The 27,720-nt window shown below is 55.2% G+C and overlaps 1 protein-coding gene across 1 annotated transcript in view; it reads left to right on the top strand.

The window, feature by feature from the left end:
• Sorcs2 (sortilin-related VPS10 domain containing receptor 2) overlaps positions 1–27,720 on the top strand; it is a gene marked incomplete at its 5' end in the record, with an annotated part of 336,999 nt that overhangs the window by 215,476 nt on the left and 93,803 nt on the right. Inside the window, 1 exon segment of the mRNA XM_005408856.2 lies at positions 2,113–2,212. Within this exon segment, the coding sequence (XP_005408913.2) occupies positions 2,113–2,212 (100 nt within the window).

Genomic DNA, 27,720 nt, shown 5'->3' with positions numbered 1-27,720 from the left:
CTGCAGTGCCCCTGTTGCAGGACCCCTGCCTGCACACAGACCCCACTTTCCTCCCCTGCGTTCTTTCTTCCTCTCCTCTTCTACCCTGAGGCCGTGGTGTTCTTGTTGCTTTATTTAGCGTCCCCCCAACCCATGCTCCTTGGAAGGCGGGTTCCCGGGCCAGCAGAGCCCTTGTGCACCTGCTCCCATTGTCCGCTGCTGGCCCGCACCTGGCAGTGCCCTCGAGTGAGCAGCTGTGGGCAGCTGGCCGGGGTGAGGGCAGAGAAGAGACTGGCCATGTCCTGGTGAGGCCAGATCTGGGCTGAAGCCGTGGACGGCTCGAGGCGGAGAGGAGGGATGGGCTAAGAGGCCGGGGCAGGATCGCTAGTCAAGTCTGGCGGATGGCCAGGCCGAGCCTGCAGGATACTCATGGCCTCAAGCGCATAAACACAGCCATTTTTCCCGCTGGTGTCTGCAGTGCCCTGGGTGTCTGGATCGATCCTCTGCTAATGGGCCGCTCCGCTAGCTCCCTCCTTGCCTAAGAAAATCAATTCCCGGAGGTTTTGAGAGTAAATGCTCCCTAATTCCACCTCCACGCCGCAGACGCGTCTTTGTTCTGCTGCGTCTAGGTCCTCCCTGCGAGCCCAGGACTGCAGAGGTCAGATCGGTCCCCAGGCCCCGGGGACGCCAGGAGGGGCTGCACCTGCTGGGTCATCCTGGGAGCCCAAGGGCTGGCCCTCGTCCTGGCCTGGAGGGACCCTGTAACCCTGGGGCCTCTGAAGGCTATAACGACGTGTGGCCCCCTAACTACCAAGTGCAAAGATGGTGAACAGGCCCCATCTTCCTGGACTGGCCTTTCAGGTGCAGATTTAAGAAGGGAAAACATCCATGCAGAGACGTGGGATGAGCCAGGGATGAGCGCAGACCCTATGAGCCGATCACCTTCCCCACATAGGAGGCTCCGGGGACACTTTAGACCAGAAGCATCTAAAGATCTCAGCACTGCGAGAGGGGCCAGGCCCAGCCAGCCCCGCTGTGGGCCCAGAGAGGGAGAGGGGCTCCTCAGGCCACAGCACAAGTCAGTGTAGGTTGCACTGAGATGGGGCTTTGAGGTCCGGCCGTGCTGTAGCTGAGGTCTGAGATGAGAACCCGGCCCAAAGGCACACATCTGCAGAGCCTGTGTGTTTCTACCCTGGCCATAAGGGCTTGCTTTCGGAGTCACTGGGTCTCCAGCTTCAGCGCAGAATGAACTCCATGGCCTCCGTATCTGTGGCCCCCACACCACAGATGGTGGCCAAGTCCCTCTCGTTGCTGCAGAGCCCTCACCTGCATCTCTCTGCACGGGGAGGGACTTGCCCCGGGTGGCGAGGTTGGGGACCCGCTCTTCCACCCCCTGTGACCTCATCCCTTGGGCTCGGGTCCTGGGAGGTGCTCAGCCATCCCCTGCCAGCTTATGCCCATGCCCGCTGTCAGCCTGGACTGAGGGGGTCAGCCTGGGTGCTGGGGCTCTGATGAGCTTGGGTCCAGGGGAAAGCAGGTGAGCAAGGGCCTCCATGGTACCGGGTGACAGGTGGGTTTCTGTTCACAGATACAGTGCCCGGCTGGCATCAGGTGTCAGAGTGACAGAGGGACCACACCATGGCACTGCCAGGAGGTGACATGCTGGGCTTCAGAGCCCCCTTGCTCTGGGCCAGGGCACCAGCCTGGGCGAATCCTTTGTCCCCGGTTTTTAGAAGGCTGGCATGGTTCAGTCAGCCGGCACCTAGTACTCATGGCAGCGACAGGGAAACAGACTGCAGGAGGGAGAAAGGACGACGGTGCACACATGCGGAGCCCAGGGGACAAAAGCTGGAGGTGGAATTAGGTAGCATTTACTCTCAAAACCTCTGAGAATTGATTTTCTTAGGCAAGGAGGGAGCTAGCAGAGCGGCCCATTGTCCGCTCGGACAGGAAGCAGTGGTCACTGGCACTGCTGAACACCACAGCATCCGAAAGCATATACAGACGGACATGCCACCTCAAGGGGGACGGAAGGGACAACTCTCAAGGGGTTCAGGGGCTCCCGCTGGGCTGGAATGTGGTGGGCGCTGGGTAGAATGTGGGGCCTTACTGACACCTGGCCCTTTTCCACAGGTCATCAGACTTTGGCACGTCCTACACCAAGCTCACCTTGCAGCCCGGCGTCACTACCATCATCGACAACTTCTACATCTGCCCAACTAACAAGAGAAAGGTATGTGCTGAGCGGAGGTGGCTGATCCTGGGGCTCTGGCTCCCCATGGCCGGGCCTGTAAGGTTTGCTTCTTCCTGCTTTGGGACAGTGACCAGGCTGTGAGACATTTCCCTCCCCGTCCTTCGGTTACCCTTCCCAGTCCCACTCACTCAGAGTTGTAAGGCCCCAGCCCCGCCTTTGCAGGAAGGCTGTCCGGCATTGGGGGCACATTTGTCCTCACTGTCAGGTGCACAGGAAAAGCGGCTGGCATGAATGAGCTCCTCTGGTGGAGCCTGAGGGCAACACAAGCAGCTTCTGAGCATCCTGTGGGTGTGGGGTTTGTGCGGCATCTCATCAGGTCCTGGGCGAGTGTCCTGGCTCTGCTCTCTGGCTGGCTGTACGATCAGGAAACTCCTCTTTCCAGGGCTACCTTCCTACTGGCTTCCACGAGGAGCCCCCCAAATGTGTGACTTCACCCTCACCCACCTGGGAACCCCAGAATGTCAGGGGAGGCAGGAGGCAAAGCCAAACTGCGTACTAGACTCCATTCAGAGAAGTTCAGTGTCACAGGAAGAGACTCAGACAGACCAGTCCCAGCTCACTCGCTTTGTGCCTCAGTTTCTTCATTAAAAAATGGGATGCAACCACCCCTCACAGAGAATCGTGGGACGCATTCACTGCCACACTTCGTGTGGGGCCAGGATTTGAACCCGGGTCTCCAGACCCAGGAGCGCCTTTTGCCATGCTCCAAGCTTCTGGGCTTCCCTGCAGAAAAGTCTGAGGGAGCAGATGGGTCCCCTGTGTCGGTGCAAGCCCGCCCGGGTTGCTGGAGGTCAGAGATCAGCAGGTCTTTAACACCCCCAGGCTCACTCTGACACGTGCCGAGCCGTGCAGGCAGGCACATCTTGTTTTCACTGTGAGCCTCAGTTTCCCCATCTGTAAGGGAGATTCAGGGGACAGAGGGACAGCCAGGGAATGAGATGCTCTCAGGGATAGAAACCCAACTCTGCTCCGTCCATGTGGGCTGGGTCTCCCAGCGCCTTCTCAGCATCCACCCTGGTCCACTTAAGATCCTACTGTGTGCATCTGCAGCTCGTGCCGCAGGGAGACACCTCGGTCCATTCTGCAGAGCACAGACGCAGGCTAAGGCCCTGCTGTGTGCCCATGCCAGGCAGCAGGTGCCCTGGGTGAACCATGCCAGCCTTCTAAAACCTGTGAGGGGCTGAGGGGCTGAGCCCCTGCCCCGGGTTTGTGGGAGGAATTAGGAAAGGACCCAAAGACTGTGTACCCTGCCACAGCGAAGCAGATCCGGGAGGACACACTGCCCCCCATGACGCCGCCGGGCCCAGCGTTACCGAGTAATGGAGAAGTTCTGTGGGAAAACTCAAACACTGTTATGAGTCCACTTAGCAACAATTACAGGCTGAGCAGCACTTGAGAGCTTCTTAGGAGACCACTTTGCAAATGTTCTTACAGAATGAATTCCCTTTTATTTTTGTCTCACCTGCGCCCTCACCAGAGCTCTGCAGCCTGATGCCTGGGGCAGGCACTCTGCGCTTGTCCTGGAGGCGTGACCTAGGACCCTGGGCACCCTGCCATCCCTCCCCAGCTGCCACACGGCCTGTGTAGATCTGGGCTGGAAGCGTGTTTCCGACTCTGCCCTGGAGCCCCAGGGCGTGGGCGGTGTGAGGCTGGGCCCGTGAGGCTGCTGGGCCCGGAGTCGCGTTCAAGTGTCATGTTTTGTGTTAAAAATTCATGTGAATTTTCGTCGTACTCCTCTGTATCGTGTCAGCATCGGATTGAATACTAAAAGAGCACATGCACATACGCATATACACACACGCACATTTCAACAGGAAATCGCTGTGTTGGACCAGGGGTCCAAAGCACACTGAGTCTCAGCATCCCTGGCCACCCTGGCCACCAGCGACTGTCCTGGGTGACTTAGGACAAGGGCTCCATGGTCGATTTCCTCATTCACTGTCCTGCGGTGAGGACAAGCTGTGAACCAGGCCAAAGCCTTGTCTTGGGGACACTCTGGGTATTGCAGAGAGCAAAGGTGCCCTCGCTGCGGAAGCAGAGCCGACATGATGGAGCGGTCCCGTGTCCCTCACCTGTGGCCGCGTGGCCCAGCAGTCCCTAACGACCAGCACAGCCGCACAGCTTTCTGGGGGGATGCAGAGGCCCGGGCAGTTCATGCAGCTTCCCAGAGGCCACACGGCCAGTGCCTCTGCTGCCTCCAAGCAGCTCCGGACCACAGCAGGCAGACTGTCCCCATCCTGCAGGGTCCCTCCAGCGGCAGGAAGTGAGGGAGAAGCGCAGGCCTGGAGTTGCCGATGAGCTGTTGTCATTCTGGTGCCCGGACAGCCCTAGGATGACAGGTCACAGCTCCACCGCCCCAGACTCCCTGCCTGTGCCCAGGTCTGCTTCCCCTGGACCCTGCTCTGCTCGGACAGGAAGCAGTGGTCACTGGCACTGCTGAACACCACAGCTATGCATGGTGTTATGGGCTGAACTGGGCCAAAAGAACTCCGTCTGTGTCCCCACACTTGGTACCAGCGAGCGTGATTTCCTCTAGAAATGGGGTGTTTGCAGCTCTGATCAGGGTGAGATGATGGTATTTCCAGCATGACCCGGTCCCTCTAAGGAAAGAAGAAGCACAGACACCAACAAGAACTGTGTGGGGAGGCAGTGTGGGGACGCAGGGGAGGAGGCAGTGAGACACCTCAGGCAGTGACGGAGCCACAAGCCAGGAGGGCCAAGGGTGGCTGGCGGCCCTGGATGCCAAAATGCCAGCATGGGAGAGCTTCTCTCTGGAGTCTTGGGAAGAACATGTACCGTTCCCACCTTGATCACAGCTTCTGGTCTCCAGCCCAGGGAGGGCAGCTGTCTGCAGCCCTGGTGTGCAGTGTGTGGTCACGGCTGCAAATCTCATTTAATCCTCAGAGTAGCGGGCAGCGCTGCTGTCACTCAACTTGGAGACAGACATCAAGGCTCAGTGGGGGCAGATGGTCGCTGCAGGTGGGGCTGCACGTCCCAGCAGGGAGGGCACGTGAACAAAAAACACCATATCCTGGGGGTCAGCAGCACCCTTGGGCTATGAGAGGAGGCAAGCAGGGGCCCTCTGCTGCCATTTCTAACCTGCATCTAACCTAAGGTGCAGAGGGAGGCAGCGTCCTCAAATCCAGCAGAGCCTGAGCTGAACTCCCATCACTGAGGCTTCTGAGCCAGGGGCTGAGCCAGGCCCTGAGCCCAGGAAGCTGTGGCTCTGATTGGCCAGGCCGGGGTCACATGTTCTCTGGGAGTGGGAGGGCCAGCCCACTCACCTCCATGGAGCACGGGTGGAAGGTTCACAGACCAGGCAGGCAGCAGGTGACCTGAACAGGGAGCAACTTGCGTCCCCACATCCACCAGGGCTTACGGAGAAGCCCATCACCTGGCATTGGCACCACCGACTTCCTTCTAACTCTGCTGTTAAAAATCAGCATCCCTTATTTTAGGATTTGTGTGTGTTGTGTGTGTGTGGTGCGGGGCATTGGACCCAGGGTCTTCACTCTGAGCTACATCCCCAACTCTTTTTTTAACTTTTAACTTTGAGACAAGATCTCCTTAAGTCACTAAGTTGCACAGGCTGGCTAGAGCTTGCAGTCCTCCAGCCTCAGCCTCCCCGGGAGCTGAGATGACAAGGCTGTACCACAAGCGTGGCTGGACACTTTTTAAGCCCCCACCCCGCTTTCTGGTTCTTTCACTTCAGCAGCAGTGTATGTATCTGGGGTGTGAAGGCCAGCCCGCACAGCTGCCTTCTGTTCCCACGCCGCCCCTTATGGCTTCTCTGGCCCTCTGCACTGGGACCAGGATGCTTCTTTGCAGAGAGGGAAGATGGGATAATATACCTGAAGGGCCCAGAACAGAGGAGCACAGAGCAGGCGCTTGGTCCTCTCCGCCGCGGCATGCAGAGCGCTGGCGCAGGGTGTCCCTTCTCTCCAAGCGGGAGGAGCTCCCAGCATCTTCCCTGGCTTGGCCCCTGCGGCCACTAAGGGTGACCACATGTTGGGTACTGGATGAATGGGCTAGAAGGTACCACATCAGCTCACCGTGCCAGAGGACAGGGGAAAGCCAGGCTGGACACCGGAGGCAGGCGGGGAAGATGCCGCAGAGGCTGCTCCTCCGGTGAGCCTCAGTTCCGCATCTGCAGAAGGTCGGGGACCTCCCGTGGGGCCCCAGGGCCCTCAGCGCAGCTGCTTTACTGAAGGCCACCAGGGCTTCAGCGACAACAGACAGAAACCAGTGCGGCTCGAAACGGACAGGGTTTGTAGGGAAGGTGTCAGAAACGACCGAGGAACAATGAGGCGGACTCAGCAGCCACACAAGTGCTGTGGCAAAGAACCCTAGTCACAGGGTCTCCGGCAGATCATGAATTTGCCCACAGAGACAAGGACCTTGGTGGTGGTTCCAGCAGGGCACAGGCCACCATGGCTGTTCTGCAGGAAGAAGTGGGGGGCACCTCATGAAATAAGGAGCTCGCAGTGGCCCTTCCCCACTCCTGTGGGGAATGCAAAGTGCCCACACCTACAAGCCCTCGTCCATCCGTCCCACTGGGGAGGGATGTATGGTCAGGTGGGAAGATGAGGTCTGAAGTCCACTTTACCTTGGTGACATCCGGCCTCCCGCTTATTGACCAGCGCACCCTTGGGCCACTGTACAATCTTTCTGGGCCTCCTGTTCTTCTCTGTGTGCTGTGGGCAGATACCAGACCTGTGGGATGCTTACTCACGGCTTTATTTCCGTGCACCATGGCAGGCAGAGTAAGGTCCCCACCCCCAAGGATGCACACATCCCAGTCCCCAGAATCTGTGGATGTCAAATTCGGTGATAACCAGGACTTTGCAGATAGGTCCAGTTAAAGATCCTGAGCCAGGGATGTAACTTAGACCATCCAGATGGCCCTGGTGTCATTGCAGGGTTCTTAGAACAGGGAGGGGAGGTAGAAGGTCAGAGAGAGGCTGGAGACCCTGCACTGCTGGCTTTGAAGATGGAGGAGTGTCTAGGAGCCAGGGAATTTGGGAAGGAGAAAAAGCAAGGAGAGTTGCTCCCTGGAGATTCCGGAAGGACTGGGGCCTGCAGGCACTAACTGTTAGCTGGCAAGCCTCATCTCAGCCTGCTGGCCTCCAGAACCGGGGTTTAGTGCTGTGCGTTTGGTGTAAGCCACACAGTCTCTGGTTGTGACTGTGATTCCCTGGCAGCTGTGGTCACCCGCGGAGCCTGTGGCTTGGGCTCTGAGTACGAGTACCTGGGCCTCTGGCCGTTGGCCCAGCTGCTGGCCCCGCTTCACTTCCACCAGGGCTGGGAGCTGGCAGCTGGCTGAGCTCTGATTTCCAGTGGGTCTCTATTCAGACCCTCTCATTTCTGAGGTGGGCTTTGTTCCTTGTTCCCACTGCTATCGTGGGTGCTGTGACTTGCCCTGCTCTTACCTGTTCAGGATCTGCCCGGGGAGCCCACTTTGCTCCTGGAAGTTTGTTTCAATGCGTGGATCGCATATTGCTTTCCACGCCAAACAAGCTGGAGCTATTTTTAAAAGTGATTGTAATTCTTGAGGGAGAGTGACTTTGATATTCCTCGACCATATCTCCATGTGTCCTCCTCCTCTTCCACCCTGATAAAATGCTTGCTTTTATAAATGTGGATCTCGGGCCTGGCTCCTGGGGCCTGTCCACCTGACCTGGCCCAGCAGGTGTTCACAGGCCCCTCCCCTGGCTCAGCGGTGCCCCTGGAGTCCTGAGGACCAGCCAAGGGTCCTGCAGTTGAGAAAGTCGAAGAGCAGGGAAAAGACTGCAAGGGCACAGTGGCTCCTTACATGGGGTCACTTGTGCCTGCTGGGCAGAGGGCATCCCAGGGCTGTGACACCCCGCAAGGAGTGGGCCTTGACCCGGCCCCCGGAGCATCGAGCTGGCCGCAGTGAGGGCAGCTGTGCCCATTATGGTGATGCTCTCTCCGTCTCACCTTCATCAGAGCTGGGTCAGCTCGGCCTCCGTGACCGTGGTGCCAGGCCTGCATTCCCACCTCTGTCACCCCGAGAGCTGCGTATCATGCCCCCATTGGCAGTGACACCGGCGCCCATCTGCCGAGCTCTCCAGCAGGTGATTTTTATGTGATTTTTCAAAACTGATCGGCGCCTCTTGGGCTGGGTCCCAGTTTGTGAAAGGAGACTGTGATTAGGTATATGAATAAACTGTAATATACAAATGATACTACCATGTAATTACTCGGGTATAAGAGAGTAATTACACGGGTAATTATGCTCCGTAATTGGTCGTGCCGCCCGCTCCACAAATCGTGCTGCTCTTAATGGTTGCGGGCGAGGTAACTGTGCTCCACGCAGGTCATAAATAGATACCTAAGGACGCTGCTGAGATATGAATTCTAATTGTCACGTAATTAGAGAGCAATTAAATAGTTATTTATCCCACATAAATTAGCCACTCACCATCCTCCAAAGCCCCAGCTCGCTGTACTTTTAGCACAATGTGGCCACCCCCCTCCCATCGAAGCGGGTGCGCTGGAAGGAGGGGCGTCTTCGAGGCTCAGCCGTGGGCTCGTGGGGTCTGACCCCAGCACTCACCAGCTACTTTTCTGATCAGGGCCCGAAAGGAAAAGAGCTCCAGGGGGACTTGACCTCGCATGGGAGGAGAGGACGGGGACAAAAGTGCAGAGAGGAGCCCAAGATCATAGCCTTCCCTGAGTAGAGGGAGGAGGGCTGTGAGCCTCAGATGCTTTGCACACAGTCAAGGAAGTTGTTGGTCATCGATGGCTGGGCCTGGAGGTCACATTAGCAGGCAACATCATGATACCCCCACACCCCGCCATGTCTTCTCCGTGCCTACCCCACCTTCTCCCGGCAGCCAGGAATTCACCAGTAAGGCACTCTGTCCCCTGACAGAGTCAGCAACTGCTTTTGAAGCATCTGAAGGTGGAAGGTTTGGGATACGTGGAGGTGGGAGGGGAAACAATGGCCTCGTGCTGGGCACCTTGGATACCTGGCAGAGGGGTCTGAAGACTTGCAAGAAAGCTGTGCACCAGCGTGGAAGTTTGCAGAGTACACAGAAGGTACCTGGGGTCCACAGCGGCAAAACCTGCAAAGAGGGGGCAGCACTGTCCCTCGAGGTGTCCCTGTTCAGGCCTCTCTGGAAGCTGGAGCTCAACTGTAAGGCACACAGGCCACCTCCAAAGCCCCCTTCAGGGTAAACCATCCCTCTGCGCCAGAGTGATGGTAATTGTGTGTGACGGGCCATTCCAGAGCTTCTGGCCCTGTGAGCGCACCGCTATTAAACTGTCTTCTTTTAATGGCCACTTTCCTGAGGAGCGGTGAGGGGAAGGCCCTCCGAAATTGCCTGCAAATGACTTAGAACAGCCAGATTCTGATGGCACCTTCAAGCAGGGCACCCCAGCCCTAACTCCCCACACTACAGCGCCTGGAGGGCCCAGGGGAGAATCCCTGGGCACCCACACCAGCCTGTGCAGGTGCGGGAGATGCCAAGGTAGGGCCCGCCCAGCAGTGCCTTGGGCAGCTTTTCCACCAGACCAGCACTCGGGAGAGACACCCACTTCCTCCTCCGTCCATGCAAGTATTTAGGGGTGGGAGGAGCAAGCATAGCCCCTGCTCTCATTCCATAAGGGAAACTGACACTGATTTAAAACTCAGGACTGAGCCAGACACCATGGGAAGACAGAGGAATCTGGAACCGAGTCCCGGGCTGGCAGGAATATGCACAAATTCTAATGCTTACGGGAAGGAGGGTATAGATATATTTAAGAACAGACACTTATATTACTAGGCTCCACAGTTCACCACCCACCTGCCTACTCACTGAGCAGTCCACCCACCTATGTATCCATCTGTCCGTCCGTCCATCCATCCATCCATCCACCCATCCCCCTTCACTTGCTTCACCTGTATCAGGTGTAACATTTTCTGATGCTGTGATGCTCTGCTCAGCAGGGATACAATATGCAGCAAACACAAGGAGGGCGGTTGTGACAATGCGCGTGCCTTCCATGGGGGCGTGGAGGGAGGGCAGTTGATGCTATCTTTGAGCAATCATCAGTCCCAGAAAGTACCCAAGCTCCTTGCGTCTTCCTGTTTCTATTTCTCACTTGGGGGTGGTGGGGTAGTAAATGACTTCTCATATCTGAGGCTCAGCATATCTGAGGCTCATTTACTCCATCTGTAAATTGGGGTTGATGTCACCCCACTCTGGCTTCTGGGTATTGTGAGATCCAAGTGACATAAAGATAAGAAGGGACTTTGAAGCCCAGGTGTGCTTTATAGGCTGCAAAGTGTCCTAGCAACGTGAGGATTCATTCTCTTTATCACACTGATTAAGTAGGTAGAGATTAATAACCAACCATGGAGACTGAGAATTGAATTAAGTGCTGTAGGCTACATTCTATTATCATAATGATAATCATTTGTTCACCGGATGAATATTTACCAAGTGCCTTCCCGGGTCGAGCATCTTTCAACGCGCTCCTTCCTGTGTACGAGCTGTTGGAAGCACTCTGCTTGGCGAACACCGCTCCGGAAAGTACAGGGTCCCCTTACTTATGGGGTGAGGCGGGAGCGAAGCCAGCCCTCACTGCTGTGTGACACGTCGGCGGGTGGGGAGGAGGTGGCGCTGGCTTGCAGCGTGGCCCCACAGGTATAGTCCAGCGCTCTTCATCCTAAGAGCGTCCCACACTTGTCCCCATTTGTAGATGGGAACCTAAGGTTCAGAGAAATGGGGTGACTCAGAAGTAGACCCATGGTGCCACCAGCCTGGACCCACAGTGGGGCTCCTGAGGCTTCCTGCTGACCTAGAGCCAGAGGAGAGGGCCCCGGTGCCCCACCGCTCCTCACCTTGTCCCTAAGGCTCACGGGGCTCCATAACCAGTCCCCAGCAGCCCAGGTGACTAGAAACCCTTGAAGAGGAGAGGGATGGGTCACAGGCTCCAGGTGGGAAGCAGACCCCTGCCTCTGGGAGCGGGGGCTTCTATGTGGCAGGGAGGACCGTCCTGTGTGCTCCCAGTGTCTGAAGCAGTTTCCACTGCTGACAACTAAAACTGTAGCCAGGCATGGTGGCGCATGCCTGTAATCCCAGCACTCGGGACGCTGAGGCAGGAGGATCGCTGCGAGTTTGAGGCCAGCCTGGGCTACAAGGTGAGCTCAAGGTCAGCCTGAACAGCATAGTGAGACTCTGTCTCAAAAAGATAAATTTAAAAAAAAAATGTTGCCAGATACTGCCAAGTACCTCAGGTTGAAACCACTGCTCTGGGCTGAGGAAGACCCTGTGACTTGTGCCTCTGTCTGATGACAGGGACCCCTCTCCTGTGATGGGGAGAGCCCGGCCCTCAGAGCAGAGCCACTGGTGGGACACCAGCTCCCGTGGGCTGGCAAGCTTGCATTCTGGCAGTGGCAAGTCCCCATACCACTTCGTGCCTCCAGCTTGTCACCTGGAAGGTGGGACAACAGTAGGACCTCCTTCTGGTGGCTGTCAGAGGTGCGCAAGCTGTTCCCGAGGGACCGCTGCCCAGTGACACCGACAGACCCCAATCCCTGTCATTGTCACACGGAGCCGCGCTGCAGCAGGCCAGGTGCCGCTCATCAGCTGCGAGTCTGTTCCCGTTCCCGGCTCCTCTGGTTGCGGGGGGGCAGGCAGAAGCGTCCTCTGGGTGTGGGCTGGGGATGCGCTGCTGAAACAGAGGTGGGGAAACCTAATGCCCCAACAGACGCTCCCGTCCTCTCGGCTCAGCGGCACAGGAAGAGTGCTGGAGGCCGAGCTGCCGCAAGGCCTGTGATTACCGCCATCGATCTGCTTACCATCTCACTGTCCCTGTCCAGGCGAGAGGCTGCGCTGTCTTGATTTATACGGCTCCCACAGAGCCTCGCAGTGTGGTGGGGGAGGGGGAGCGGGAGGGGTTGGTGTCCGCTGCTGAGATTTCTGACTCTCCGGCTGGCAGCAGGTGGCCGGTGGAGAAAGACAAATGGGGCTGTGCCTTGTCTCGCTGGTGGCCAGGCAGGTGACCCAGGCTCTGCTTCTAAGGGGGTAACAGAGCCCACCCTGCGAACTACTGAGAAGAGCGGAACAGAGGATGGATGCACGCTGGGCACCTGGCTCCTCTCGCCTCTGCCTTGCCAACTTCAATGATGGTAGAGAAAGCGGGGAGGAACAGGGCGCCGTGGTGCTTAGCTGCCATCCCTGCACTCGGGAGGCTGAGGGAGGAGGATGGCAAGTTTGAGGCCAGCCTAGGCAACCGAGCAAGACCCTGTCTGAAAATAAAAATAAGTAAAAGGCTGAGGATCTAGCTCTGTGGTCCCTTGGTTCCATCCTCAGTACTGGAAAAACAGAAAAGAGAAGGAAAGGAGGAAGAGAGGGAGGGAGGGAGGGGCTGGCCTGCACCCAGCCTCTCGCATTGTCGTCTCTGATGCTCTTCTGTGAGCCTGCTGAGGAGGAAGAGATGCTTGCATGACGTCCGCTCTTCTGCGGATATTGATCTTTAGAGGCTGCATAATGAGACCCTGGGAGCCGATAATCCCTGAAGTCAGGCGCTTCCCCTCCAACAGGGCTGTGGGGGCCGAAATGTGGGGGCAGAGGCAGAGCTGGAGGCAGAGGCCAGGAGCAGGATGGAGCCACCGCTGTGTCCAGGGACTGAGTCCGCGGGTGGTGGTGTGCGTTGGGGTTTCTGGACTTGAGCCCAGGCCCCGTCTGTGAACCTCACCTCCTGCCTGAACCCTCAGGAAATCGAGTTCCACAGCCAGGTCTCATGCTGCCTGGGTCTCCAGAGTCCTGGCCAGTGGGGTCTGGGCCGGGGTGGGGGCTTCTGACTCTTTGTTCTAATCTACCTTGTGCTTCCATTGTCACACAATGTCACCAGGGTCTGGAGCAAGCGCACTATGTACCTCCTGGATCCAAGGTCCAGGGACTCCTGTCCAGATAAGGATGCAGGACCAGCTACCGATACAGGGGCAGGGCTTAAAGTCCGGCTGGCTTGGGTGCTCCTGTTGTTCTCCAGCCACCCATCCATCTACTCACTAACCCATCCCTCCATCCATCCACCCACCCATCCACTCATCCACCCATCTTCCATCCATCTTCCATCCACCCATCTATCATTTACCCATCCATCCACACATCCATCCATTCATCATCCTTCCATCCATCCACCCTCTCACCCACTCATTCATCCATCCATCTGTCCACCCACCCACTCATTCATCCATCCATCTGTCCACCCACCCACTCATCATCCATCCATCCATCATCCATCCATGCATCTGTCTATCCATCTGTCCATCTGTCCCACAGTATTTCTAGAGGACTTGGTTGATCTGTACCAAGCTCTGCAGTGGGTATTGGTGGCAGCCTTTCCACTCTGCTGAGTTGAAAAGAGAGTATTAAGAGGCATTTAGTAAATAATAACTGAATTAATTGCAATTGCCTTTTGCTTTTAGTCATTATCTTGATTGCATTTAATTACCCCTGTGATAGATTTGGGGGAAAAAAGAGGCCCAGGTTCTCTGACAGCATTACAAAGCACTTGATTCAGTCCATGGGGAGTCAGGAGATAGGGTTGCTCTGAGAAAATAGTTCATGAGCTATGGTCAACAGAGTGAGCACATGAAAAGGCCCTGGGGCACGCAGGGTGGTGGCTGTACAGGCAGGGAAGAGGAATGGCCTGGGGTGGACCTGGGACAGCAGGTTTGGAAGATCTGGCATTCATAAGGACTTTGGGTTTCACTGGAGAGCCAGGCGTGGTAGTTTTCTTTAAAGGGTGAGATGGCCGATATTCTGGGCTCAATGGGCCCCGTGTTTTCTCTGTTGCATCACTGATTTCATCCCATGTCGTTTTAACATACGACCTGTGTTAGGGACCTGTGGGCGCTGTGACAATGAGCTATGAACGAGGCAACTTGTGATCTCAGAGATGTGCTCTCACCCTGCTTCCTGGAGGCCAGAAGGGAAGTTCAAGTGCAGCCAGGGAGGGCCCTGCGAAGGCGCTTCCTGCCTCCTGCTCCTGGTGGGGGCCAGGTCCACAGTCTTCTGGAGGAGGGCTGCATCTCTCTCTGCTCGGCCTCTGCCTTCACAGCCGCCTTCTCTGCTGCATGTCCCGAAGGATTATGGGACGGGATTCGGGCTCCGCCCACCCCGGGAGGAGCGCATCCTCACCACCACGTCTGGAAGGACTCCCATCCCTTCAGAGGTTCTGCGTGGACGTGAGCGGGGGTCAGGAGGGCAGTGTGCAGCGCTCTAGAAGTTTAAGCAGAAGCACCCCAACACACATCAGCTGCATGGCTGGGGTGCCTGGCCCTGGTCTGGAGTTAGGGTGCGCTGAGGGCAGGGTCCTCTCATCGGCACTGCTGCCGGGCCGGGGTGACACTGCAGGAGGAGAGCGGCAGGGAACCCACAGAGCATGCGCGGGTGGACGGGAGCCCTTCTGCCTGAATCTCCTACTATCCTCCCCACGAGCAGCTGTTTTCCAGGTTATTCTCTCTGCAGTTCAGGCTCCAGCGGCTTCCACTAAGTGGCCATTACCACTGAAAGCGAGAAGTGGGACTCTGGAACTCGGGTTGGTAGGGGAGTCTGACCCAGCTCCCTTCTTGGAAGTTCTCTTGACCAGATGCTACCCACTTCTGCTTGCATACCTCCACCAATGGGCGACTCACTGCCTCTCTTGCATGGCTCAGCTGGGGAGCTTGGCGCTGCAGGCCTAGTTTGTACAGTGTGACTTTATTCCCTTTCCCCACACAGCAGAGGATTAGACTTGTTTATCTAATGTATACCCTCCGTCTTAAACTCCACACTGGTGCAGTCATTTAACTTGGTAATGTGGAGGGCGCTGTTGCTTTTGGATATGGCTAAGCAAGCTAAGTGGGTACAATTTGGCGAAAATGTAAACAACCTAATTTCCAGGAAATGGTACTTGTTCAGAATTACCTTGTGAAACATAAAGTGTCACATTCGTTTAGTGGGTAATCTGCTTCCTCTTTGCTTTTCTCACGTGGGGTGCATCTGCATCAACAAGGAAGAAGCCTCCAGGGAAACTGAGATGTGCGCTTGCGCCTGGGGGTGATGGTGTCCCTCGCTTCTCGGAGACTGGGGTGGCTTCGTGCAGTCTGCAAGGCTGAAGACCCACCTGCCAGTCTCTGCCACTGTCATGCTGAGGCCATCAGCCTAGCTGTGAGGTGCAGATCTCTTTGCATCCCCTGCAGGTTGCAGGGATGACCCCCAGCTCTCCCTGGCTGCCCCAGGTTTGCCGGCCACCCCGGTGGTCATCGCTGGTGGTTGTCTGTTTTCTGTAGCCCATGGCGTTCTCCACGCAGTGCCGTCCATGTCCACATTTGGCTACCTAATCTTTGACAAAGGGGAAAAGATAGCCTTACAAATGGTGCTGGGAAAACAGGTTACATATATGCATGCAGAAGATTGACCAGACCCATATCTAAGACCATGCACCTAAATAAAATCAAAATGAATCAGAGACACAGACATTAAAACAAATATCCTCTAGAAGATAAAATTGGTAAAACCCATGAAGACATAGGCACAGGAAAGGACTTTCTAAATAGAACCCCAACTATACAAGAAAGCATAAAGAATCAACAAATGCGATCAGATCAGTTTAAAAACCTGCTGCACAGCACAGGAAAGGATCAATAGAGTGAAGACACATCTCCTTGGTTTTATTGTAAATAAGGCCACTAGGCACATTGGGCTAGAGCCCTCCTAAGGACCTCCTGTGCCCAAGTGCCCTCTAGAAGGCGGCATTCAGGACGGGTCAGGTCCACAAGGGTGGAGGTGGCTTGGGTGTGTTGCTGAAGATACTGGTGGGCCTGCACAGCAGCATTCCTGCTCCTGTTGGGAAAAGCCGGGCTAGGGGAGCTGCGGGGACCACCTGGTCCCCAGAGGAGGGGCTGCTGTGCGGGGCTGTGAGCCCCCGGCCCCCAGGACCCTGGGCCCCCTGCCCTTTTGAGTGCTCACAAGCGCCTCACAGCGGGAGCGCTGCGCCATAGGCACGAATGTGGGCAGTGTTACAGACACGTCCATCTAGAGGAAGAAGCCAGAGGTCCCGACACACAAGAGACGTTGTGCTGTGTCTTAGCAGAGTTTCCTGGCTTACTCGGAGGGTCCCTCGCCTGACTCCTCTGTAGCAGGGTTCTGGTCTTCGGGGGCTCACCGCCAAGCCGGCCTCAGAAGCAGCGCCTTGGCTCCCCCTGACCAGATGCTGCACGAAAGCAGGCTTTGAAATTAATTTCTCCTCCTCTGATGCTCCTCGCCATGCTCCCATTAAGGCTCACCTGTCTGCAGCCTCGGGCCCAGGTGCTCGGAGGAGGGCAGAACAGGGCCACCTGGCATTTCCAGAGGCCATGGGACCCTGCATGCCGGGGCTGTGTTTGTTTCCCCTGACGAGGATCGTGAGACACCATGTTAAAAACAGTAACGAGTCCCTAAAGAAATACTTTGAAGAGAGCTTCCCAGAGTGGAACCTCTACCCTCCTCCAGGCTGACTGAGGAGGGAGAGGCTCGAGCTGTCCTTGGAGGAAAGACTGGGTGTCCTCATCAAGAGGAGGAGCAGGGAGAGATGATGAGATAAGCATGATTATGACGCGTAGGATGAGGAGGAAGGTAATGGCCATGTTGGAACAGCTGGTGATGTGAGGGCGATGACGGTGCTGATGATGGTGATGTTGCTGGTGACAGTGATGATGGTGGTGATGATGCTAATGCTTATGGTGGTGATGGTGATGCTGCTGCTGATGGTGGTATTGGTGGTGATGATGCTGGTGACAGTGATGATGGTGATGATGCTAATGCTTATGGTGGTGATGGTGACGCTGCTGCTGATGGTGGTATTGGTGGTGATGATGCTGGTGACAGTGATGATGGTGATGATGCTAATGCTTATGGTGGTGATGGTGACGCTGCTGCTGATGGTGGTATTGGTGGTGATGATGTGGTGACAATGACATTGCTGCTGCTGCTGCAGCAAGTAGAGATGGCGTGGGGATGAGGATGCGTGTGATCACCCTTCACTGAGTCTCACTGCGTGCCACATCACTTCTCTTTGCCACCACATTGCTGATGAGGAAACATTTCCACCGCAGGTTGGAGCCAGGGGGACTCATGCCAGCTGCTGTGACAGGCAAGCCCCCAAACCCCAGTCACTCAGAAAACCCAGGTCCTCATCCGTGTGTTGGAGGTGCTCTGAGTCTTCATTGGCTTTGTCAGGAGGTAGCTCATTGCGCACGGCTGGGAGCCAGGAGAGGTCCAGGGGACGGAGACGTTTATTGAGTGTGGGCTTGCCTGCCACCCACTGGGCAGTACCTGCATTGAGCCTGAGACATGGGTCTGCTGACTCTGACCCCGTGTTGATTTTTCAAGTACATTCTGAAGAGTTCTTAATCTTCTGCCACTTTTAGATTTACAGAGAGATGATGTTTGTACCAAGATTTAGCATGAACCTCATCCCATTTCCTGTATGTCACGTTAGGATGTTATGTTAGTCACAACCAGGGAGCCAATAGTGACTTTATGATAAACTCAAATCCATACTTTATTCAGAGTCCCTTAGTTTTCTTGATCGTCCTTTTCTTCTTCCAGGACCCTACCCAGGTCACAATGTCACATTCAGTTATCTTGTCCTTTAAAGGGGCTCCTGTAGACCATGAGTACATTTTAGATTTCCCTGTTTGATGACTGACATTTTTTGAAGAGCACTGTCAGGAATTTTAAGGATGTCCCTCCCTGGGACTGGTCGGTTGTGTTCCTCGTGATGAACCTGGGGTTACTGTGGGAATAACCCCACACTGGAATCTTGTCACATCAAGGGCACACACTGTCAGAATGTAGTCCTGGTGACATTGACCTTGGTCGCCTGGCTGGGCTGCTGCCTGTCCACTTCCCTCCAAAAGTTCCTTTGCAGTGTGTCCTCTGCAGAGGGAGTCGCCTGGTGTGCCCCTGGGTCGGGGGGGCCACTGCCCCCCAGCCAGCGTCTACATGAATGACTTGGAATTCTTCCGCCTGGGCGATCTGTTTCTTCTCCTTCGTTTATTTACTTATTCAATCATTTATTTATAGGAGGATGGACTCATGAATATTTATGGCATCCTTTCAGCTATAATCCAGTAATGCTATGTTTATTTTAGGGTTCGAATCATTCCAGCATTTGTCATTGCAAGCTCTCTTGGCAGTTCCTGTGTCCCTGTGACGACTCCTGTCCTCGTGACTTCTATTTTGTCTTTGAGCATTTCCTTACTCTCTGATACTCCAAGATGTGCTAGGCTCACCTTCCTTATTTCCTGCCAGGCCCAAGACTCAGCCGTTCCTCCAAAGGGCTCTGGCCCCTTTCCTTGGAGAACGGTGTTAGAAACCAAGGTCAACAAGCCAGGCAGCACCTCGAGACTCCCCTACTTTGCCGGGGACCCCAAACTTCCGGCTTATGACGTCTTAGCATCTCAGAATTCTTTCATATCTCCCCTAGACCAACAAAAACAAATGAACAAACATCAAAAGACCCTAAAATGTCCCCTTATTAATTAGATCTAAAGAACTTAGTAAATAGGTATTCGTATCCTAGTAACTTAGCAGTCATCTTTTAAAAAGATACAAACAACTTGAAAGGAAAAGTAATTTTCTCTCATTGCTCGTACTGCCTGCTGGCGGATGTGCCTGGCGGTGCAGCCCTCTCTCCCCACCGGGCCTCGGCAGCAGGCGGGAGCACCCTCTCTCCCTGCTGCACACTGATTTTGCCTTTTATCACTGCGGCTGCCAAAACCTGGCGTCACTGAAGGGGATTCAGGGTGATCCATGTTGAACCTATGAACAACCCCAAGCCGGTAGCTGGTGCAAAATCTAACTTTTTCTGGAAAACCTGGAATATCCCACTGGCTTCCTGTGAGTTGAGGATGGTACCCTAGTGTGCTGAGGCCCTCAGTTTGGGAACCGTGGCGGAAGGTAGAAGTTTCTGCTTTTACCAGGTGGTAGGAGGGAATTCTTCTGAATTCAGTTCCTCTGTGAAGTGTGATCAAAGTTGTTTTAAAAACAACTTTTAAAAATTATATCACAGTAAAAGACACATGACCATGAATCCCCCTTAAAACATTGCCCCTCAAACACACTCCTCCCGACATTCTTGCCACTTTCTGAAGCAGTGCGGGAAGCACTCTTTCGTGAGGCCAGTGTGGATGTGTGTGCAGGAGTCCCTCTCTGTCATATCACATTCACCCATCCGTGTGCACATATGTATGTGCTGCACATGTAGGGAGCACGTGTGCAGATAGATATGCGGTCTCACATGTACATGACATGCTAGGTGTAAAGTGCACACAGTACCATGCTCTCTCCTTTATAGATATTTTAATGGCTTTTGTAGGGTCCTTTTGGCTTTCTTGAGACCCCAAGTTCCATGAGGGACAGGGACCCTACTCCAACCGCAGACTGTCGGCCAGGCAGGGGCCGGGCATGGCCGATCCATGGGGACAAGTGTGAGGCCCCGTTTGTCTGTCCTTCCGCCCTGGATGGATGCAGTTTTAGGGGCAGTGGGGCCATTTTTCACTGGCTGGATGCCTGCTGCCCGGTGGGGACAGGATCTCCCGGCCTGTCTCAGAGGGAGGGGGCACAGTCCAGGGCCCCTGGCGACTACCTGCTCTGAAGGCCAATTGCGTGGTCTCAGGTGTTATTGATGGTGCTGTCGAGGAGGAGCGAGGTCACCCGTGATTGGGGACTTCGGCGACTGGGCGGGGACGGCAGTGAGTAATGGGCTGCACAGCCGCTGCCTTTGTGGCTCATAAAGCCGCGGCGGGGGATCCTGGGACGGGTGGACGGCTGGGCAGGCCCTGCTCTGTGCTCACAGAGGCTGGACAGTCGCCAGTCCTCATAGGGGCTGTGGGCCCCTGCTATCCCAGAGGCTGTGACAGTGCCGGGCTCTGCCTCCTCTGTCTCCTGCCCTCCCCTCCAACCCCTGCAAGGGGCAGGGCTCAGCTGAGCGGTCAGGGGAGAGGTCCCCGAGACTGACCATGGTGGGGTGGAGGCAGGTAACTGCAGAGGGTCTCATGGGACCGCTGTGATGGTAAGCGGGGACGTTGGTGGAGGGGGGAGGAGAATGAACGTCCCCCACACCTGCCCCTGCTGCTGCTCACTCACCTCCTGTTCGTCCCCAGGCAGGTGTGTGGGTCAGAATGGCACCGATGCCAGTGTTCAGGGGGAAAGGGCCTGGGCCTGGGGAGGCTGGTGACTTCGGGGGCCACACTGAGGAGCACACGGGGTGCACCATGCAGCTAGCAGGGAGCTGCCGGGGCACAGGCCCGGCCTAGCCTGGGTGGCCGTTGGCAAGTATGTTAGAGGCCTTTCTTTTTTGTTTTGCCAGTGCAGGGGATTGAGCCCAGGGCCTTTGCACTGAGCTACTTCCCCAGCCTTATTTTAATTTATCTTGAGGCGGGATCTCTTGCTAAGTCGCTGAGTTTCCCTGGCTGTGTCCAAATTTGCGATCCTCCCGCCTGTCGTCTGAAGGTCTTGTGCCCTCAGATTTGCTTCACTGCCAGATGAAGCGCATCCTGAGCACAGACACAGTGGAGGAAGCTGGGGATCACATCGCCTCCCGAACCCCAGGTCTCATTTTTCAGTCTTATCCAACAGCTCTGCAAAACCATTGACTTCCTGCTGCCCCCTCTCCGTCAATTAGCAGTCAATTTTCCTGCAAACTCACGGAAAACTGTTTCATTTCTCACTGCTTTTTAACAAGTAGGCCATAAACATACTGACACTCTTTGAAGGATTTTTAAAGAGGCTAAGAAAATTCTGTTTCCAAGATTTTAAGGTCTGCAAGTTGGAGAGGTTCTATAAGCCGTACTCATGGGTTCATAGGATCACAACACTTCCCCTGCGTCTGCTCGCAAAGGCCTCCCTCCGCAGCTGAAATCCCCTCGGAAGAGCGAGTGTCTTCTCACTTGTTATTAAAGTAGCTCTTGATCTTGCAGGGACATCTTGCGTGTGTTGGTTCTTGAAAATCTGAGCTGAGTGGTGTGTGGGTGATAACAGCCTGCCTTCAATTCTCACCAGGAATGTGTGTCTTTTGGCTGAAGAAAAATGTGTACTTTGCTTTCAAGTTCAACAGCTCTTGCGAGTCCTGATCTATGAGGCCCATCCAACTCCACAAATTCCCAGGTGCTGCGCTCAGCTCACCCCAGAAGTTTACTCCCAAAAGCTGTTGTTCTATAAAGTTCACCACTCCAGGGGGGCCCCTTCCTTGTCGTTGTGGACAGGTTACCACAGCAAGCCCTCGGTGGCTTTGTGACAGTGCAGGCACTGTATGATCCTCCTGCCTCGGCCTCCCAGAGTGCTGGGGTTACAGGCATGCACCATCATGCCCAGCTTTCTCTGCCTTTTTAGCGTTGTTTCTTTTCCTCAAAACACTTACCGCGTGGGAAATGATCCTGTTTGTGGGCTCACTTATTCTTGGCTCACTTATTCTCGGCCTGCGTGTTAGAGCGGCCCTGTCCTGGGTCCCTTTGCAGCCAGGAGGGTGTCCTGTCTGCTCTCCCCAGGGCACAACCTTGGTGACAGCCGGACCATCACAGAGAGACCAAAGGGAAGGCAGACGGACCCCCCTGAGAACAGCAGCCTGTAACGCTCCCACCAGGGCAACCCCTTATTTCGTAAAGAGCAGCGTGCTGGGTCCCGAGTCCTGAGGCATGGATTCCCCTCTGCGGGCCCCGCCGGGGCTTGAGGTCCTGACATCCCGGGTCTGTTCTGCAGAGTGCAGGGCGGGGCTCCTGGGACTATGGCTGCTGCAGGAGCGGGGCGGAAGGAGGCTGCGACCGCTTCCTGGGCAGCTGAGCGGAAAGTCCTGAAGCCTCCAGGCCAGGCCTGTGGGACCTGCAGTGCTGTCCTCGGGTCCACGGAGACGGCCTGCTCGGGGGAACGATGGCTGCACTCAGTACCCTCTTCGGAGGTGACTTAGGTCGGAACGGCCGGTCCTGCCTGTGAGCTGTCTCCTCCCTGCGCCGGCCCGTCCCAAATGGACCAATCCCACGCGGTGCTTGCCTGGCCTGGGCCATCCTGCGTGCGCGGCCCTGAGCCTGAGCGCCCACGAGGGGACAGCGTGTGGTCTGCCGTGGTGTCACGAGGCGAAGCTCTGGGGCTGGGGCGTGAGACGTGGGCCACCCTGGGGCTCTGTCCTGCGTGGCTGGAGAACGCAGCACGCGAGCTGCTGCCGGGAGCCTGGTTTCCGCTGGCTCCCTGTCACAGTGAGACTCTGCAAGGTGGGCTCCACCTGCCCTGACGCCGGGCTTGCACCATTCCATGGCACAGCAGGTGGCCGGTGTGCAATTTGGTATAATTACCTAGCTGGGCATAGTGGCGCTGTCTTGTAATCCCTGCACTCTGGGAGGCTGAGGCAGGGGGACTGCAAGTTTGAGCCCAGCTTGGCAATTTAGTGATTTAGCAAGACCCTGTCTCAGAATAAGAAAAACAGAAAAAGGACTGTGGGTGTAGCTTGGTGCAGAGGCCCCGATTCTGATACCTGGTACTAAAAAAAAATCCTTTTAGCCACATGCAGAATATAAACAGAAGCAGCTGAAATTGATTTTGACAACATGTTTTATTTAATTCACTATATCCAAAATATGATCATGCTAGAAAATAACTGATGTAAAAACTATCACAAGCATTTACATTTTTTTTCCCAGACTGAGTCTTTGAAATCCAGTGTGTATTTGACACATATAGTTTGTATCAATTCAACGGCTCAATTTTCCCTGGAAATTGTTTGACCTATATTTAGATTTCATAAAAATTACACTTGAAGAAATAGTCTCATGTGTCCAAGTTGTTCCGAAGACATTTAGGTTTTCTAATACAGAATCAAATATCAGTTTTTCTAAATTAAATTAGTTTAAATGAACGTGTTTGTTCCCCAGTCACACAGAGAGCTCCTCACGGGTGTCGGGAGCCACCTGCAGAGTGGGCGCCTCTCTGTCCTGGCTGTGGGCTCGGCCGGGCGTCCGCATAGGGATCAGAAGGGCACAGCACGGTGGCTCTTTGTCTCTGGTGGTGGACTGAGCACCAGTACCCTGCGGCTGGCAGTGGCGATTGGGTCGGTGTTGGTAGCTGGAGGAGGCAGGTGGATTTTCTGATGTTTCTGTTTCCCTTTGGTAATTTGACAAATGAAAGATCCGAGTTCATAATTAAGGAATTCGTTTTTTGCAAAGCCCCGCTGGCTTGTGAGTTGATGTGGTTGGGGCTGTCACATTTCTGGGGGACGTCACACCTCAGCGAACAGACAAGCTTCTAAAGACGGCGTGCAGCTGTGCGCAAGAGGACGTGGTGTCAGGATGAGCAGGGCGAGCTCGAAGGTCAGGCTCCGGGTACAAAGCTGGACTGAGGAGCCCTGCGTTTTCCCTGCTGCCCCAAGCCATGCCCGCCCAGTGTCCCGTCTCCTGGCCCGTGGGCTGCCGGGAGGAACGGTAGCCTTTGTGCAGTCCTGCGTCTGTAGGGCCCCTCTAGCAAGCGACTTTCTTGGGAAAACACAGGGGTGAATGCAGTATCCTTGCCTGGAGCACACTCATGCCTTCATCCCTGCCACTTCCTGAAGCAGCTCTGGAGTCCTCTTCCCCGAGTGTGTTTATCAAGCGTGCGCACAAATGCACTACTGCTGCTGCGTGTGTCCAACGGCACTGCACCCCCACCCTAGGTACCGGGTGTCGTCATCTCCCCAGCACAGCTGGGCCCATGGACCCCGAGACCTCGCTTCCCAGTGTCAGCAGCGGCCAAGTGGGGACCCTGCCGACCCCCTCCAGCTGCGCCACTGGGCACGTGGACAGGAATCTGTTTTTTCTCTGGTTTTCCTCCTGGGACACTGCAGTGGCTTCCCCGTGCGCTCTCGCGGGCCCAGCCTGGGGACTTGCTGAGTGGCAGAGGGGCACGGCCGAGGCTTGCGCTGGTCAGACTGCTGTCACCATGCGAACAGAGCCCATCGACTCAGGAAGCCGAGGAGTGAAATCGCAGACACAAAGCAGGAAGCTGGAAGCAGCGCCCAGTTGGGAGGGTCCTGCACGGCCAGAGTCTTTTATGGATGGGCAAGCACTGAGTCTGCCCATCGTCCAGGGGTCGCCTGTAGTCACCCATCACAGGTGGCCCCATGGCTCAGGATAACCCTTTGGGGCTCAGGTTTTCTAATGTAGAGTTTAAGGAAAATTGGCAGAGCTGAAAGGAGACCAAGTTTAAAGGAAGCCAGTTATTCTTTAAGTTCCTCAAATCCCAGCCTGGAGATAGGGAGGGGTTGTTAACTAACTGAGTGTATTCCACTGCTTGAGAAGCTTTTCAAAAAGGTTTTGGGCTGAGAATATCGTTCAGCAGCACAGCGCCTGCCTGGCAAGCACGAGGTTGTGAGTTCGATTCCTGGCACCAAAAAAATAAATAAAAAGATTTCATCTTGGGGGGTGTTAGGGTCCTTAACTGTCTATCCTTGTCTTAACTCTATCATTTTTTTCTGTTTGCTTTTACATTTCTATCAGGTTGAACTAGCCCTTAACACAGTGTGTGTGGTGTTTCCTTTGTAACCAGCCGAGTCCATCTTGGGCTGTGCTCCTTGTTCGCTGTCCTGTGATAAGTTAAACAGCTAAACTGTCTCTCACACCAGAACCAGCGGACCTCTGCAGCTCAGTCATAGCGACACAAAGTGCAGGAAGTCACAGACAGAAAAAGAAATCTTCCACCTGGAGGGACCTGGGAGGACTGCCTGGAAGAGGCAGATGTGCTCACAGTTCATGCTGGGTGTGACCCGGCCCTGGAGGTGCAAGTGGAGTGATTCCAGGCAGAGGGCAGGGTGGGAGGCGAGGCAAGGAGGGGACGTGGCTGCTACAGCCACTAGTGTGAGTCCTGAGGCTGGACGGCTCCCTTACAGGCGACGCAGTCGTGGAACCTTCCAGCTCCGCTTGCATCGTTTGCAGACAGATGCGGCGGCACCTGGGCCGGCTGCTCGGTACAACTTCACACAGGCGCTTGCATTTCTTTCTAGACTTTTCAAGTCCCTCCCATGAAGGTGTTGGGGAGGAGGTGGCGGTCTGACCACTGCCTGTTTGGGGGTTACTATGGCCTTCACGAGAGTGGGTGAGGGAAGGGTTAGGGCAGCTCCGGGGCACGGGGAGGGCACAGGTCCTGACGGCTGGAGTGGGGATCCCTGCATCCTGAGGAATCATCGTGAGACTTAGGGCTTGAGTGCAGGTGGAAGGTGAGAGACACTTGGCCACAAGGAGGTTGGATCCGAACACACCATGGGAGAGGTACCACATGGTCATCGTGTCAGTGCTGTGGTCCTTTTTTTGTCCACTGCCTCCAGTCCCTGTAACAACCTCAGGGAAGCAGTTTTGCAGGTGAGGAGACTGAGGCTTCAGAAGGGAGTTCCTAGAATTACCAAACTGGGGAGCCTGGGGCCAGTGGTGGGACCCTGCCTGCCTATACAAAAACCTTTCAACTTTCACAGGTCCTAGATTTTGTTTAAAAAGTTGTGTTGTAGTCAGGGGCTTACAAGGCAAAACAGTATAATACAGGACATTTAATTGTAAGATTATTTTATAATAGTCATCCAAAGAGTCATATACAAAAAGGGTGCAGGAAATCTGTCCACACACTACAGACCAAAGAATCCAGCTGAGGGCCTGGATCCCATTCTTACATGAGTTCAGCTGAAGACCAGAGCTCATAATAATCCCCCTCCAGTCCAGCTGGAGCCCAAGAGCCCATGGCAATGTCTCACGCAGGCCTGTTTCCCGGATCTGCACTGGGAAGGCCCTAGGGTCAGTGGTGGAAGCTAGAAAGTCTGTGCCAGTGGGCTGGAGGATCTGTGCTAGCAGGCTGAGGGAGCCAGGAAGCGATGCTCAAAGTAAGGACCAGAGCTCCCACAAAGAGCAACAGCCATCCTCAGCAGCAGTGAGGTCCCGAGCTCCTCTGACAATGAGAACAGCCGAGTTCCCATCAGGAAAGCCAACGTAACAAGCTTCTCCTGGAGACTGAGCAGTGCACCATCTTCCCCTCTGGAGCCAGGAAGCCATGCTCAAAGTAAGGACCAGAGTTCCCCCAAAGTGAACCATAGCCATTCCCAGCAACAAGGTCCTGAACCCCTTCAACAAGGAGAACAGCGGAGTTCATCAGGAAAGCCAGTGTGACAAGCTCCTCCAAGAGAATCAGCGGCAGCCCCGGGAAAACCACCAGGTCCCACAGCTCCCAAAAGCTCCTCTTCTCTGGTTGTGCCTCTTATGTTCCCAGCAACAGTCCTCAGGTGGGCCCCCACACCAAGCACCACGCTGGTTCCGTTCAGCCGGGTGTTACAAGCTGACCACCAGTTGTCCACCCACCATGAGCTACAGTACAATTTTTAAGAGGAAGGGGTATAAAAGTATATACAAACACACAAATTCTAACACAAATGCTAGTAAACACTTAAAAGAGGCTCAGCCTCACTTTAAGTGTGAGGTAATCAAACCACTAGTTACCCTTCTTACTTCTCAACCTGGAAAAACTAAGAGACCAGCAGCAGCAGGGTGAGGATGCAGGGACATAGGTCGCTTTCTGTTCGTCTTGCTGCTGTGCTGTTGTTATTTTTAACAAAACCAAAAATCAGTCTTCTCAACCTCAGGCCACGTCAGATTCATGCTAAGGAAAACAGGAGGCACCAACTCTGCCTGTGGTAAGTGTGGTGTTGGGGGCAGGGCGCCCCTGCTGTGAGGACGAGGAGCCCGCTGGGCACAGCCAGGCCTGGTCACAAGGCCCCTAAGTCCCCCAAGGCAAGAGCCCCTCGCAGGCCCCCTGGGCTCCTGGGGGTGCTGTCCGTGGTGCTGACATACTCAGCCGCTCTGGCTCTTAGTTGGTGCCCATGTCAGCTCAGCTCCTCCTTGCCCAGCCTGTACACCTGAGGCTAGAAACCTGCACAGAGGCCAAGACCTGGACCCACCTCTGAGGCAATGTGTGCTTATCGCACATGATTTGTATCAGTCATTCTCCATTGCTGGAACAAAATACCCAACACCACGGTTTAAAGGAGGAGAGTCTCGAAGTGGCCACAGTTTCAGGGGGTTCAGTCCATGGTCTCTGGCTCCAGGGCAGAAACAGCATGGTGGAAGGGCCTTTGTGAAGCAAAGCTGCTCATGGCTTGGCAGCCAGGAAGCAGAGAGAGAAGGGAGGGGACAGGGACAAGGATACACCTTCCAGGCCACACTGCCCGGTTATCCACTACCACCTGGGCCCCTTCTCCCAGCAGCACATTCTGAGCCCTGGGCTGCTTCCTGGTGAATGAAGCATGAGGTGTGATTGAAGAATACAGTGGATGTTCAATTTTTTAAATATGTTACAGTAAAAGGCACATTGCTCTCAAGCCACTGTCTTTTTATTACCTACTTGGATTTCAGGACCAGCCTTGCACAGCACAGAGAGTGGTCTGTGCCTGGGATCCCCAAGTTCTGCCCCTAATGCACCACACCTATATCCAGCCTTTGCCCTGGCGGT

This window comes from Chinchilla lanigera, unplaced genomic scaffold (assembly GCF_000276665.1).
Source record: "Chinchilla lanigera isolate Chin_1 unplaced genomic scaffold, ChiLan1.0 scaffold00113, whole genome shotgun sequence".
Lineage (NCBI taxonomy): Eukaryota > Metazoa > Chordata > Mammalia > Rodentia > Chinchillidae > Chinchilla > Chinchilla lanigera.
This window is presented reverse-complemented; position numbering and strand designations above follow the sequence as displayed.